The 16,285-nt window shown below is 43.5% G+C and overlaps 1 protein-coding gene across 1 annotated transcript in view; it reads right to left on the reverse strand.

Moving 5' to 3' along the window:
• Positions 1 to 1,436: 1,436 nt before the first annotated feature.
• The window catches only part of LOC138950614 (atrial natriuretic peptide receptor 2-like), a 33,082-nt gene continuing 18,233 nt past the window's right edge, over positions 1,437 to 16,285 (reverse strand). The window contains exons 7-16 of the mRNA XM_070322321.1: positions 15,686 to 15,851; positions 15,223 to 15,378; positions 13,234 to 13,405; positions 12,162 to 12,311; positions 10,492 to 10,615; positions 9,522 to 9,590; positions 9,051 to 9,225; positions 7,863 to 7,961; positions 3,914 to 4,005; positions 1,437 to 2,963 (exon numbers count right to left, since the gene is read on the reverse strand). Of these exons, the coding sequence (XP_070178422.1) occupies positions 2,901 to 2,963; positions 3,914 to 4,005; positions 7,863 to 7,961; positions 9,051 to 9,225; positions 9,522 to 9,590; positions 10,492 to 10,615; positions 12,162 to 12,311; positions 13,234 to 13,405; positions 15,223 to 15,378; positions 15,686 to 15,851 (1,266 nt within the window). The 3' untranslated portion in view covers positions 1,437 to 2,900. The remainder of the gene's footprint in view (positions 2,964 to 3,913; positions 4,006 to 7,862; positions 7,962 to 9,050; positions 9,226 to 9,521; positions 9,591 to 10,491; positions 10,616 to 12,161; positions 12,312 to 13,233; positions 13,406 to 15,222; positions 15,379 to 15,685; positions 15,852 to 16,285) is intronic.

Genomic DNA, 16,285 nt, shown 5'->3' on the forward strand with positions numbered 1-16,285 from the left:
TGCAAGAATGGAGGGTCAAATATGCTTACTGCTGAAGGCAGAATGGGTTGGTTTAAACAAGTATCACTTTGTATCGCGACATAAACAATACATATGACATTTAGGATTTCTCACTCAAGCATAGTGCTTATTCTAAGCAATCCTAGAATGGGTTACAACACAAGAGACCCATGAAACAATTGACACTGTGGTGTCTGGTTCAAATCACATATCGACGTCCTCTTGGAATTTTGGTTTAACTCAATTTAGACAGCTTTTCAGCAGAAGGCCAGAACAGATTATTTGTATTATAAATAGTGTTTATATTTGTACCTGGTATGGAAAGAAAGATACAATAATGCTAAAGCGTATATTGTCCGTCGTATTTGAGATAATATTTCTCATGGAGATTGATTTACTAAGCCTAAAGCACGCACAAAAACATCAAAATCGTCAAGAATCGAGTTACGCCAAAACTCCGGGACGACGACGATATAAGTTTCTCACATCAGGGCCGGACTAGGCGAAGAGGAGGGGGGGGGGGGTTGCCAGGGGCGGATCAGTTCATTTTATGACTGGTTTTTTTCAAAAGTATATTGTGAAGATATGGGTGTGAAGGCGCGAAGCGCCTAGCTTGCTAGGGGGGTCCGGAAAATTTTGAAAAAAAGGATGCAAAATGGTGCAATCTGGTGCATTCTGAGGATGATCATTACCAGTTTCAGGCAGCAGATTTTGTCACTGATTAATACCCCAAAAATTGAAACTCAATGTAAAATAAAGAAATGCATACCTCATTCAATATTTTTATTTGGCTGGGGGGGGGGGGTCCGGAAACCCTAGAACCCACCCCCCCCCCCCTCGTTGTGGGGGTCAGGGGGCGAAGCCCCCTGAAGCTGATGGGTAGGTCATATTCTGAGATAGGAAAATGGTCGCTCCTTGCATGAAACGGCATAAAATAAGCAATAATAAAATAAAAAAATTAAATAAGTAAGGTACATGTTTAGGCTAGGGGGGGGGGGGGGGGGGTTGCGCAACCCCCATAACCCCCCCGGTAGTCCGGCCCTGCACATCCAGTTGATTCTGACATCAACTTGGAGTTCAGTCGATTACCTTGGATACAAACGACTATCTAAGCTGGCTTAACCAGGCAAGAGATATTATAAGAGAGACCCCATACACTTGAGCCTAACAGCAAAGGCCTTCTTGAATTGAGCCCGAAATTAACCTCCCGAAGTTGTGGGTTTTTTCCCCCGTAAATTCAGTGCCAAAGCTTGGCGCAGCGCGCGTCGTGAAGCTGACTTCGCCCAATGAAAGATAGGCTTTATGCCGTCTCGAACAAAGTAAAACCGTCTTACAATTTCTGCCTTGTGAATGAAAAGAGAAACACTTGTCTGATAGTGTGGTTGGTGTTGGCTGTATGTTTGGCCGTACATGTTCCGAGACCGCATTTCATAATACTTCACAACATCGAATTTTGAACATTTTAAAGCGGGTTAATGTTAACGAAAACTACAATTTCTGGCTGTAAATTTTGGAGTAAAGCTAAAGAGAGAGAGAGAGAGAGAGAGAGAGAGAGAGAGAGAGAGAGAGAGAGAGAGAGAGAGAGAGAGAGAGAGAGAGAGAGAGAGAGAGAGAGAGAGAGAGAGAGAGAGAGAGAGAGAGAGAGAGAGATCCTTCTTTTGCGTTATCTCTGTCTCCACCCAACCTATGTAATCGTTTCACCAACGGCCACTGAAGCTAACTTGGCCAGACTAACAACTCAGCTTAAAATAAAAATGCCAGTAATCTAGGACAAAAGATTACGAAGTGGTTTTCATGTAATATACAGCCACTGAAGTCCATTGGATGTGTAAACGTCAAAATCAACATGTTCAGGAATGCACATCAGCTAACACAATTAGAACATACAAGAAGAAGAACAAAATATCACGTCGGATACCTGGTTAGCCAATCGCGCGACAGTAATGGTCACGTGGCACTCGGAGTCATCCAATCAAGATGCGAACCAGCTCAGATACTATCAATACTCCTCACCAATCATAAGAGGATATTATTATGCAGTTGACTCACGCACTGAAGCAGATCTATTTCCAAGAAGAAAATAACACACAAGCACAAAGAACACAGACGCTATATGCAGTGCAGGCTGACGTTGTCCACCAGTTCACATCATGACAGTAATCAAGTGTCATCACTTTGTTACGAAGCATCAACCACGGATGTTTTCTCTGAGATAACGTCAATATCTAATCCAGAAAGGCCTTGCTTCCTTGGAGCCCAGAGGGGGCAACCCGAATACACCGTTGTCCTCGTTTTGAAGAGAACCTGCCAATCACAGTTCATCTTACGTTCGCCGAATCGGCCAATCACAGAGAGTATTTTAAACGGATGTGACGTATGTCAGCAAATCATAGTGGACGTTGCTTATCTTGCTGCTGGTCACAAATGGCAACACTCCTCTAAGTGAACCAATCTCCGAGTCGGCCAATCACATCGTACCAACTTCCCCGCTGTAATACGAACTGGCTAATCACAGATGTCGTTGTAAAGGATCAGGGGTATGTCAGCCAATCACACCGTACCAACTCCCACGATACAATTCGAATTTGCAAAGCACAGAGGTTGTTGTAAAGCTTGTGACGTATGTAAGCCAATCCGGCTTCCATGCTCCAGTTCAAGTTGGCCAATCACAGAGAGCGTTGTAAAGCATGTGACGTATGTCAGCCAATAATGTGACAGCTTCCACGCTTCAATTAGAATTGTCCAATCACAGAGAGCAGTGTAAAGCATGTGACATATGTCAGCCAATGAGGATGTGCCAACTTCCACGCTCCAATTCGAATTGTCCAATCGCAGTTGGTGTTGTAAAGCATGCGGCGTATGTCAGCCAATCACGTTGTACGTTGTACCTGTGCAGGCCGTTACCTGACGGTCATCCCGCCGACCTCTCCTGTCAACCAGTACGTGGTCACCAGTCCCTTGCCCTGCAAAACACAAGTCCTTGGCTTAATAACATACGATACCGACACATGCACAGCCTGGTGGCGATCAAACTTACGAGAAAATATCATGGGAATGTATGTTCGTACTATTCTCAGTTTCAACGTTCTTTGTTTAATAGCATACGATACCGACATATGCACAGACTGGTGGCGAACTTGAGAGTAAATATCATAGGAGTGTATATAAGAATGCCCATGTGTGAATGTGTAAGTGGAGCGTATAAGAATGTGTAAGTGGAGCGTGGTCGAATGTCCATGTGTGAATGGGTAAGTTGAGCGTATAAGAATGTCCATGTGTGCGATGTGTAAGTGAGATATGGATGTGTTCATGACTGAATGCGTAAGCACAATGCAAGGAATGGCCAGAAAGGTATGTGGGAGGTGTGTTTATAACCTGCCCTGTTATATAGTGCTATATATATGTCTTATGTAAAAACAATGTCCTGTTTGTATTAATGTTATGTACCACGCCTGAATTTCTCTATGAGATAATAAAGTATTCTTATTCTTATTCTTATTCTATCCTTACCATTCTCAGTTTCAAAGTCTTGTAAACGAAGAAGAAGAAGAAGAAGAAGAAGAAGAAGAAGAAGAAGATCAACAACAACATCAACCAAAAAGAACAAGATGGACAAGAAGAGAGAGGGAGGGGCATGTGTGTGTGTGTTTGTGTGTGTGTGTGTGTGTGTGTGTGTGTGTGTGTGTGTGTGTGTGTGTGAGAGAGAGAGAAACAGAGAGAAAGAGAGAGAAAGAGATAGAGATAGAGAGAGAGAGAGAGAGAGACAGAGAGAGAGAGACAGATACAGAGACAGAGAGAGACAGAGACGGGGGAGGAGGAGGGAGGGATTGGAGAGCGAGTAAGAGGGGGTTGGGAAGTGAGAGAGACAGAAACAGAGACAGAGACAACAAGAATGTAGAAGAAAAAGACATACCTTCATTTCGACCTCTCCCCTGAGCTCCAGTTGAAACGTCCCGAACGAGTCTAGCACTTCTTTGGTCTTAGGACTGACGTGGATCTTCAGCGCTGAAACACACGATCACTTTTGTTGAACAGATCTCTCAGTGTAACTGGCACATGTTGTTGATCGTTAGGATTCAAACAAAAGTTAACACAAATAAGACAACTACCCATACCCACGCAAAACACACTCTCACGTACGCAGGCACGCACGCAAGCACGTACGCACGCACACACACACACAAGCACGCACGCACACGCACGCACGCACACACACACACAAATACATACACACACACACTCAAAACCAAACACACATACACACAGATAGACAGACAGACACTCACACAGGGCGTTATACTACTAATAATAATCATGCATAAGGCAAAAAAAAAAAAAAAGTCTGTTTACGGTAACCCGACCGACCCTATTTTTTTCGCGCGACCCTAGACTTTTTTTGGGCATAAATTTGGGGAAAAAAAGAAGACAAAAATCTTTTGGTTTTTTTGCAAAATAACGTAAAAATAATGGTTTTTTGAAAAAAAAAAAAAAAAAAATCCCGACCTACCGACCCTATTTTTTGGCCTATGTTACCGTAAACAGACCTATTTGTTGGGGGGGCCTAATATTTCTATAGCGCATGTATCCAGGGTTTAACCCTGCTCAAAGCGCTGTACAATCAAAATCCTACGACAACAAAACATTTAACGTGCAATCACACACATATCAATGAATAACACATTGCTCTAAAAAAACATTATCACAAACACACGCATGGGCACACACACGCACTACATAAAGCAAATTGCACAATAATACATTATCACAAACATACGCACTCACGCGCGCGCAAAACACGTACGTGAAAAACTATGTACAGTACATGGGACAAAAGTGACCATCAGGAACGGACCAGGCTTGAACATGTATTTTACGGTAAATGTTTGTGGAAAAGGTGTGTTTTTAGTTTTGATTTGAACTGAGATAGGGAAGAGCAACTGCGAAGGTCAGCGGGCAGTGAATTCCAAACAGAAGGGGCCTGATACTTAATGCCTGTCTTACACTGTGCCGAATATCCTTGCGAATATGAACATGTTGTATTCGGCAAAAAAAGAGACGAATGGACAGGAAAACATATTGAAAATTCGAAGCCTTACCGATCATTGCGAATGCATACAAATCCATATACGAATGTCTTGCGGATGTATTACGAACGTTGCGAGTGGCCTTGCGAGTGTTGCGAGTGCTTGCAAACATTTTACGAATAAAGTGATTATGCAATTCGCATTGTTCGTAATACTTCCCTTGCGAATAGAATTCACCAATAATTCGAAATGATCGGGACATGGTCGCAAGACATTCGTAAATGTCACACGCATTCCTTCTTTGCCACTACTAAAGCAAACGTGTGCAAGATTGTATGTTACACGCTTTGATGCCGAAATCAATTATTTTGATCATGCATTTATTTCTGAAAATGTTTACCTTCACATACATTCAGTCACTACCTTAAACACTTATGTTTTCAGTTTTCATTTCAAGTGATCACAAACGTAGAAAAATGGGTATCAAAGTGTTGTCACATTTTGTTGTGCATTCTGAATAGTGTGCCAACAGGACTGGTCTTCGTCAGTCAACCACGTTTTATCTGTGTACTTCGTGTTTGACGGAAAAAGAATAACACCAACCCCGTTCTCATGTATATAACTGAAAGCCACATTTTCTTCTTCATTCAATTTTTGTTTTCAAAAGCTTCGTCAACTTTCCACTTACACGACAAGCTCCCTTTACCAAGCTTCAATTAAGAACCCTGAATACGAAATGTCAAAACAAAACCATAGGTACTACTTTCACTATCGTCGTCTGCAACGAAAACCGAAAATGGCGAAACGCTTTGCTACGTACACAGAGGACGAAATTTCAAAGAAAAGATCGAACCTTACACCTGTGACTAGGAAAAGTTGCATAGACAGTTCCGTGCGGATCTCACCATGTATCAACGTACATCCGATGCTCAGGACCTACAGATAGGTGACGCTTTGGCGATTGAGGCTTCGTCTTCAGCTCTAACACGCACGCAGACAGTCAGGCAGGTCTAATCTGCACCAGCGGTGTTGGAAGGTTTTGATTTAGAAACACTCGAATGTTATTTCGACGAGATAAACGAACCAAAAGTCAAAAGTGTGTCCCAAATTCGGAAAATATTCGTTCAAAACGGCACTGTAAAAACCATCAACATAACTGTGAGAAAATAAACAATACAAACACAACCAGTTCCCCTGTGGAACATTTCGGGTGGACTTTCTCACGACCTGACCTTCAACAATCCTCCGTGTTCGTTCGCGCTTTGCATTGAATCTGTGTTAGTGCGCGTGTGTGTTTGTGTGTTTAGCTTTCGTTGGTATGTGCTGTTTGGTTCAAAATAAGTTTATCTTTTTTCATTGAAAGATTCAGAAACGTTGCTTGATACTTTGTTGAATGCATTCAACCAGAAAAGACACGAAACGCATTGAATCTATTTTCTGCGCGCATGCGTGTGTAGGGTATGTGTAAAAGGGCAATTGTGTTTTTCAGTCTTGTTTTGTGCCTGTTATTTCGTCCCCCAAAACTCATTTCTGTCTTTCTATGCCTATGCTGTGAGACATAATCGCTATTACGAGTTAGTCGTGTGACAGAGAGTGTTCTTGCACACTCGACTGCTGCTGTCTCACTTCGGCTACGCCGTCGTGAGACATCTACAGTCTCGTGTGCAAGAAAACTCTCTGTCACACGACTAACTCGTAATAACGGGTAATGTTCTTAACCATTCGCCACCATTCGTCTCTTGTTGCGAATATTAGCAACATGCTCCTAATATTCGCAAGGAATGCATATTCTTCAGTATTCGCAAGCCATTCGTAATCATCGTAAAGGTATTCGTAGCGCTCGCAAGGCATTCGCAATGATCGGTACACATTCGCAAGCACTCGCAACTATTCGTAAGACATTCGCAAGAGATGTGTATATGAACATGTTGTATTTGGCCAAAAAAAGAGACTAATGGACAGGAAAAATATTGACCATTCGAAGCCTTACGAATCCTTGCGAATGTCTTACGAATGGTTGCGAGTGCTTGCGAATGTCTACTGATCATTGCGAATGCATACGAATCTATATTCGCAAGGATATTCGGCACAGTGTAAGACAGGCATAACGAATGTTTGCGAATGCCTTGCGAGCCTGACGAATTCATTGGGATGATTACGAATGTTCGCAAGGATATTCAGCACAGTGTGAGACAGGCATAACGAATGTTTGCGAATGCCTTGCGAGTGTTACGAATAAATTGCGATGATTACGAATGTCTTGCGAAATCTTACAAGTACGTTGCAAAAAAGTCAAGAATATGACTTCTTTGGGAATATTAGGAACATGTTGCTATGTTCAAAACAAGGGACGAATGGTGGCGAATGGTTAAGAACATTTACGAATGTCTTGTGACCATGTCCCGATCATTGTGAATTGTTGGAAAATTCTTTTCGCAAGGGCAATTCGGCACAGTGTAAGAGTAGCATTAAGGATTTCTTTCCGTACGTTAAATGTTGGTACTTTGAGGAGCTTTTTAGAGCTGGACCTGAGAGAGCGAGAGGGCTCGTAGATGCTCAGTATGGGGGAAGGGTATCTGAAAGTGCCTAAAAGAGGACATGCAATTTTGTACTCCACCCTGGCATCAACGGGACGCCAATGGAGCTTTTTGAGGAGAGGTGTGGCGCGATGTGTTTTGCGCTTACGAAGCACAACTCTAGCAGCAGAGTTATAGCTTTGATTGGAGTAGTATATCCGCCGAATCTCACACCCCCCACCCCCCCACACACACACAAAACGGAAGGAAAACAACCCACACACAGACAAAGTAACAGACAGAAAGTTAAAGAGAAACTTACGTAGGCCGTTAGATTCCATGCGAGAGGCAGTGTTGACCGTGTCGCCGAAGAGGCAGTACCGAGGCATCTTCTGTCCCACCACTCCCGCACATGCTGACCCTGTCACATCATCATCATCATCATCATCATCATCATCATCATCATCATCATCATCGTCATCGTCATCATCATCATCATCATTGTCGTCGTCGTAATCATCAACACCATCGTCTTAATCATGATGATGATGATGATGATGATGATGATGATGATGATCATCATCATCGTCATCGTCATCGTCATCATCATCAGCAGTAGCAGTAGCAGCATTACCGTCATCGTCGTCGAGTTGTCTCGTGTTAACGTCATGTTTAAATATTGCTTTTTTTTTATTTTTTTTTACAAACATTGCATGTTGGTTGGTCCGTGGAGCCTTTTTTATAGGCCCGTGTGCATAAAACGCAGGCGCGGTTGTCAAATTGTGTTTTTAAGTTTTACTTAGTGGAGTGTCTATCGCAGTTTATTCGCTCCCATTACGCATACCGGTTGTTTGAACAGAGAACAATAACACAATATGAAACTTCTTCGTAAGAAAACAAACTTCTAATCATCTTCATAAAACAAAGAGTTGTCCATAAATGACCATGCTATCCGCCTTTCTCTTTTTTTTCCGCCCTGGTTTCATCATCAGCGTGCTCCATAGTCTTCATGACGACCAAGCTGTTAATGTATTGAGTGAAATAATTATGAGCATTAGTACTTCTTCTGTGAAAACTGCAACACTTATTTTTTGTGTCAATACTCACAAAAGCCATATCTTAATTTGCATAGTTCTGTATGTAACGTCACATCGCCACGAGCTTGGATTTCAAAATAATAGTTGAACATTGTTTGCGCCCTACCTGTGTGCATGCCTATCCGGAACCTGAGCTGGTCCTTAGGCCGGTGTCTGATCTTGAAGGTGAAGACCGCATTAAGCAAGGAGAGAAACATGCGGACGATCTCACGGGCCTCCAACCTCAACAACCCCAACCCCCATCCTATCTCTACCTGTGTGCATGCCTATCCGGAGCCTGAGCTGGTGCTTGTTCCGATGTCTGATCTTGAAAGAGAAGACCGCGTTGAGCAAGGAGAGAGACATGCGGACGATCTCACGGACCTCCAACCCCACCCAACCCCGACCCACACACCCATCCTATCTCAGTTTACCTGTGTGCATGCCTATCCGGAGCCTGAGCTTGTCCTGGGGCCGGTGTCTGATCTTGAAGGTGAAGACCGCGTTGAGCAAGGAGAGGGACATGCGGGCGATCTCACGGGCATGCAGGTTGCCGTTGCGTATAGGTAGCCCCGACACCACCATGTAGGCGTCTCCTATCGTCTCCACCTGTCACCAATAGGTCACATACTTATGTTGAGTGGCTACATGCTGAGTGTGAGAGAAAAGAAATCGGGCGGGGGTGGCAAAGAGATGGAGTGAGAGACGGAGGATTAAGAGGAAAAAGAGAGAGGGAGAGAAAGAGAGAGAGAGAGACAGAGAGAGACAGACGGAGAGAGAGACAGAGACAGAGTGAGAGAGACATAGACAAAGACAGAGACAAAGGGAGGGAGGGAGAGGGAGAGAGCTTGACGGAGACACACAGACGCGGAGGCAAGACAGATTAGACGGACACAAATGATTACCTTATACACATCATAGTTCTCAATGATGGTGTCGAAAGTCGTGTAGAGATCATTCAGCAAATCCACAACCTGTCGGAAAAAAAAATACTTAGTACAAAACTCTTTGACCCAAAACGGAGCGTGCGCCCCAAAAATGTAAAAACAAAACCCCATCACAACCGTACGCAGAGATCACGCAGACAAAAGTAACAAGTTAGAGATCGAGAGCAAGGTAGAAATGCAGACAGATTGGGAAGACGGGAGGAAGGAACGCTTGATATATCTTCTTCTTCTTGTCGTTCGCTGATTTTTATTTTGCGTTTTTGTGTGGGTCTGTGGTTGGTTAAGGTGCGCCTGTTGGCCCAGATCCTCCGACTTCAGCCCTTAGGTTTCTTTCGGGGTTACCCCGCCCTCAGTTCCTGGCTCAAACAACTAACGCTGGGAACACAATGAGGGTTTCTTACCGGGGGTCCCACCCCGGGGCTAGATCTTTTTAATGCGGCTCTTACCCGCATGGTGTAACCGTCATCGGACACGTAGGGCATTTATAGGGTAGTCAGTGCCTTCTGCCAACCCACCCCGTCCTGGTAGAGACACCGCTAATTGGTCCGGGACTGCTTATTCTATATTCGCAGCTGGCCCTTCATATTTGGGGGCCGTTCCCCAATCCGCCACCTGGGGACCCGCCGGGTTGAGGACAGTCGCCCCCCTACTGAATTGGAAGTAGTCTGTTCCCGGGCTTGATATATGATAATGGTGTGAAAAACAGACAGACAGGCACAACAGGACAAACAGACAAACAGACATATATACACAGACAGACAGACAGACAAACAGACAGACATATAGATAGACAGACATGTAGACAGACAGACAGACAGACGGACAGAGAAACAAACAGACAGACAGGTAGACAGACATGTAGACAGACAGACAGACAGACAGACAGAGAGACAGACAGACAAACAGACAGACAGGCAGACATACAGACCTGCATGGGTGTAGATTCAGCGCTCAGGGCAGTAAATCCACATATATCGCTGAAGTAGATGGTGCAAAACTCAAATGTCTCTGCCTTCACCACCGCCCCTTGACACAGCTTCACGGCCACCTGCCTGTAACGCAGCAACAACCACTAGTTACTTTCACATAACGACTACTCCCACGGTTAAGAAAGTAAGCCTGAGTACAACGTCTATGTAACAGATCCACACAAAAAAAGAAACAAGTCGCGTAAGGCGAAAATACAATATTTAGTCAAGTAGCTGTCGAACTCACAGAATGAAACTGAACGCAATGCCATTTTTCAGCAAGACCGTATACTCGTAGCATCGTCAGTCCACCGCTCATGGCAAAGGCAGTGAAATTGACAAGAAGAGCGGGGTAGTAGTTGCGCTAAGAAGGATAGCACGCTTTTCTGTACCTCTCTTTGTTTTAACTTTCTGAGCGTGTTTTTAATCCAAACATATCATATCTATATGTTTTTGGAATCAGGAACCGACAAGGAATAAGATGAAAGTGTTTTTAAATTGATTTCGACAATTTAATTTTGATAATAATTTTTATATATTTAATTTTCAGAGCTTGTTTTTAATCCGAATATAACATATTTATATGTTTTTGGAATCAGCAAATGATGGAGAATAAGATAAACGTAAATTTGGATCGTTTTATAAATTTTTATTTTTTTTTACAATTTTCAGATTTTTAATGACCAAAGTCATCAATTAATTTTTAAGCCACCAAGCTGAAATGCAATACCGAAGTCCAGGCTTTGTCGAAGATTACTTGACCAAAATTTCAACCAATTTGGTTGAAAAATGAGGGCGTGACAGTGCCGCCTCAACTTTCACGAAAAGCCGGATATGACGTCATCAAAGACATTTATCAAAAAAATGGAAAAAACGTTCGGGGATTTCATACCCAGGAACTCTCATGTCAAATTTCATAAAGATCGGTCCAGTAGTTTAGTCTGAATCGCTCTACACACACACACACAGACACACACACACACACGCACGCACGCACACACGCACGCACATACACCACGACCCTCGTTTCGATTCCCCCTCGATGTTAAAATATTTAGTCAAAACTTGACTAAATAGAAAAATAAGAGAAGGAATGAAAGAAAGACAAAAAAGAATGACGGGACGGAAGAAATGAGAGGAGAAAGACAGAAAGAAACAAAGAACGAAGCAAATATAGGCAACACACCACAAACACATCTTGATCCTTCCCCCACACACAAAAACACACAGCAACAACAACAACAACAACAACAACAACAACAACAACAACAACAAACACATAGAAAACATGTCTTACTTTGGTAAATATGGTATAGTACAGGTCCTTAGCCCGACGTTTCTGTTCCAGCTAGTCCGCTGTTCTCTCTTCATCCAGGGACTCTCACCCAAACTCGACCCCCCATTCTACCCCCCCCCTCCTCCTCGCACCCCCCCCCCCCCCATCCCAATCCCCCAAGACAACAACAACCGTATCTTACTTTGGCAGCATAGCGTAGAGAAGGTCCTCGGCGCGACGTTTCTGTTCCAGCTAGTCCGCTGTTCTCTCTCCCCCCCCCTCCTCAACGCCACTCCCACCTGGCATCCCCGCACCCATTCCCTTTCCCCGAAACATAACAATCGTGTATCTTACTTCGGCAACATGGCGTAGAGAAGGTCCTCGGCGCGACGTTTCTGTTCCAGGTAGTCCGCTGTTCTCTCTTCCACCAGGGCTTCCAGGTTGTTGGCATATTGCTCCATGCGTGACAACAGGTTGTCCAGAATGTCACCCTTGTCCCCCTCCCTGACACACAGGTAACCATAGCAACGCGCGGGTCAAGTCTTGAGGTCATCAAATAACGATGCTACAGGAAGTTTGTGGAACTCGTAAAAACAAATGGTGGTATATTATATTTTCTTTATGGTCCTGTCTCACAACTAGTGCTACTCATCTGAACACAAATAAGGCGAAAAACGAAAATAAAAAACGGCAAAAAAAAATGATAAAATCTTGACGTAGGACAGAGTGTGGTTAATCAAACCATGATATAGTAAGCACAAAGAATGGTACACATGGGTGCATAGGACCACTCGATTGTTTTTTGAGACGTTCGGTTAGAGTTTCGAGGGAGTGTAGCCTAAATCACAAATAATGCTACAAATGGGCGAGCACTCACTTGTTGAGACGTTTGATGAGAGTTTTGAGGGAGTGGAAGTCACAAAGAATGCTACATATGGGTGCATAATGAGCACTCAATTGATTAATGAGACGTTTGATGAGTGTTTTGAGGGAGTGGAAAGAACAAAGAATGCTACAAATGGGCGAGCACTCACTTGTTGAGACGTTCGGTGAGAGTTTCGAGGGAGTGGAAATCACAAAGAATGCTACAAATGGGCGAGCACTCACTTGTTGAGACGTTTGATGAGAGTTTTGAGGGAGTGGAAGTCACAAAGAATGCTACATATGGGTGCATATGAGCACTCAATTGATTAATGAGACGTTTGATGAGTGTTTTGAGGGAGTGGAAATCACAAAGAATGCTACAAATGGGCGAGCACTCACTTGTTGAGACGTTCGGTGAGAGTTTTGAAGGAGTGGAAGTCACAAAGAATGCTACATATGGGTGCATAATGAGCACTCAATTGATTAATGAGACGTTTGATGAGTGTTTTGAGGGAGTGGAAAGAACAAAGAATGCTACAAATGGGCGTACATGAGCACTTACTTGTTAAGACGTTTGATGAGTGTTTTAAGGGAGTGGAAATCGGGTCGCTCGTTGACATCTTCATGCCAGCACTTTCTGATGAGCACGGCCAGCTCGTCACAAGGACAGTCAAAGTTCTCCATGGTAGGGCGAAAGAAGGGCTTAAAACCGCCTTTCACTTTGTCTACGATCTCTGCAAAGCAGTACACACATTTTCACAAATATTAGAATCATAAAGAAGTTCCTGAACTAATTGAGCGCGGAGTTGACTTTGCGAAAACTTCGCAAAAAAGTCTTTTAATAAAAGAACGCGCAAGAAAGAATATGATGTCATAATTCATCATGACAATCTAATACACTGTACATCACGTGCCGTCGTTCCATGCTTTCATCATACCATCCTGAAGAAGGCAGTTTGTCGCTGCCGAAATATTGATACAGAAAGACCTAACCTGGCTACTGCTGTGTCCTCTGTTTGTTTGTTTGTTCATTCATGGGCTGAAACTCCCACGGCTTTTACGTGTATGACCGTTTTTACCCCGCCATTTAGGCAGCCATACGCCGCTTTCGGAGGAAGCATGCTGGGTATTTTCGTGTTTCTATAACCCACCGAACTCTGACATGGATTACAGGATCTTTTTCGTGCGCACTTGGTCTTGTGCTTGCGTGTACACACGGGGGGTGTTCGGACACCGAGGAGAGTCTGCACACAAAGTTGACTCTGAGAAATAAATCTCTCGCCGAACGTGGGGACGAACTCACGCTGACAGCGGCCAACTGGATACAAATCCAGCGCGCTACCGACTGAGCTACATCCCCGCCCTCTCTTTTTGTTTGAATCCATAACTTAATGTAAAACGGTTGTATGGCTTTTCATTAAACGTTCTGTTCATTCACCTCTCTTGCTCTTTGTTTCTTTTATTTTGGGACGCAGGCAGTCTATTTCTTTTTATCTCCCACAATTCCAAGAAAAATACGCAATCCCTTTCCTTTTTACATTGTGGTTGATAAAACCACAATTAGACTTCGGGACGCAGGCAGTCTATTTCTTTTTATCTCCCACAATTCCAAGAAAAATACGCAATCCCTTGGACGCAGGCAGTCTATTTCTTTTTATCTCCCACAATTCCAAGAAAAATACGCAATCCCTTTCCTTTTTACATTGTGGTTGATAAAACCACAATTAGACTTCGGGACGCAGGCAGTCATCTCTTTTTATCTCCCACAATTCATCTCCCACAATTCCAAAAAAAATACGTAATCCCTTTCCTTTCTACATTGCGGTTGATAAAACCACAATAAGACTTCACTTACTAAAGGTAAGCTCGTCATAATTGTGTAAATTGATGTGTTTCTTTTCGAAAAAAGGAGTAAATCCAAAAACAAAGAGACTGCCAACGTTCCAAAATTCAGAATAAAAAAACAAGAAAGATAAGTTGTTGGAACGTTGGTTATTGACAAAACAATACGTTACAGTGACAGATATGTCGACCCAGCGGTTAAGTGCACAGACGAACACATAATTTAATTTAATTTAATAACAAAAAAAGACTAATTAGCTCGCAAGAGGTGCTACCGCTACTGTTACCGGCACGGTTGGCCTAGTGGTAAGGCGTCCGCCCCGTGATCGGGAGGTCGTGGGTTCGAACCCCGGCCGGGTCATACCTAAGACTTTAAAATTGGCAATCTAGTGGCTGCTCCGCCTGGCGTCTGGCATTATGGGGTTAGTGCTAGGACTGGTTGGTCCGGTGTCAGAATAATGTGACTGGGTGAGACATGAAGCCTGTGCTGCGACTTCTGTCTTGTGTGTGGCGCACGTTATATGTCAAAGCAGCACCGCCCTGATATGGCCCTTCGTGGTCGGCTGGGCGTTAAACAAACAACATTAAAAAATTAATTACCGCTACTGTTGCTACGTCATTCATTTCGTCAAATGATCATTCCCTCGCTTGTGTCTTCTCCCCAAGCGGTAGCAACTCTTGCGAAAAAAGGAGTAGACATAATACAGACCTTTGGGTCCCATGTCAACCTTCTGAAGATAGAAGACACCATGTCGGTAGACAATCTCCTGACAGATGACGGCAAAGCTATACACGTCACCCTTTTGACTGCCATCTGGCGGCCGGTTCTGCAAGCGGAGCAACTCTGGGGCCGTCCACAGCAGATCTGAAAAGTACACAATTATTTTTAAAGTTAGAAGATCTGTCAACAGGTTTTTAATTTCAGTCGAAGGATTTCCTTTTGTCAGCGTCAAAAGAAGGAAAACATATTCTGGGGATATTATACCCAGGAACTCTCAAGTGAAGTTTCACGAAAATCGGTCCAGTAGTTTTCTCGGAATCGTTTTTACACGCACGCACACAAATGCACACACACAGATACACACCACAACCCTTGTCTCGATTCCCCGTCTGTGTTGGAACATTCAGTCAAAACTTGACTAAAAGCAAAAACGCCATCGTATCATACTCACTGCGGTAATGGGCAAAAGAGTTGTCCTCTATCTCTTCCTCCTTCTCTCGGAAGTAGTGCAGCCCAAAGTCCGTGATCTTGACCACGAAGCGACTGTCCACCACACAGTTGGTGGACTTGAGGGCGCCATGGGAACGAATCTCCGTGCTGTGCAGGTACGTCATACCCTGTGACGTCATACCGAATTAGACATAATTATGACGCATGTATTGTAAGATGTTATTTTTATTTGTATTTGTGTACTTTGGCGGTTGAGTTGTATTTACCCGGAAAAAGGGAAAACGTGAATGCAAGGCACACTTCTTGGTTCACAAATGTAACTCTTATCATAACAGTTATGAGACATCACTTTTCGGTGTAGAATTAGAATGTAATGTAAGGTTGTATGACAATGTACTTTTGAAGAAAAAGACATCACAAAACACCCAACAATTAACCAGCAAAAACAGAGAAGGAACAAACAACCAGCCAATCAACACAGTAAATTTAAGGTTGTATGACACTTACGGAGGACAAGACCAGAAAAGGTTGTTTGAACTAGAACATAATTATCTTTGACAACGGACATTCAAGCATTATTTATATTTTCACAGTATAGATA

The sequence above is a fragment of the Littorina saxatilis genome, linkage group LG16 (genome assembly GCF_037325665.1).
Source record: "Littorina saxatilis isolate snail1 linkage group LG16, US_GU_Lsax_2.0, whole genome shotgun sequence".
In the NCBI taxonomy this organism is placed as follows: Eukaryota; Metazoa; Mollusca; class Gastropoda; order Littorinimorpha; family Littorinidae; genus Littorina; species Littorina saxatilis.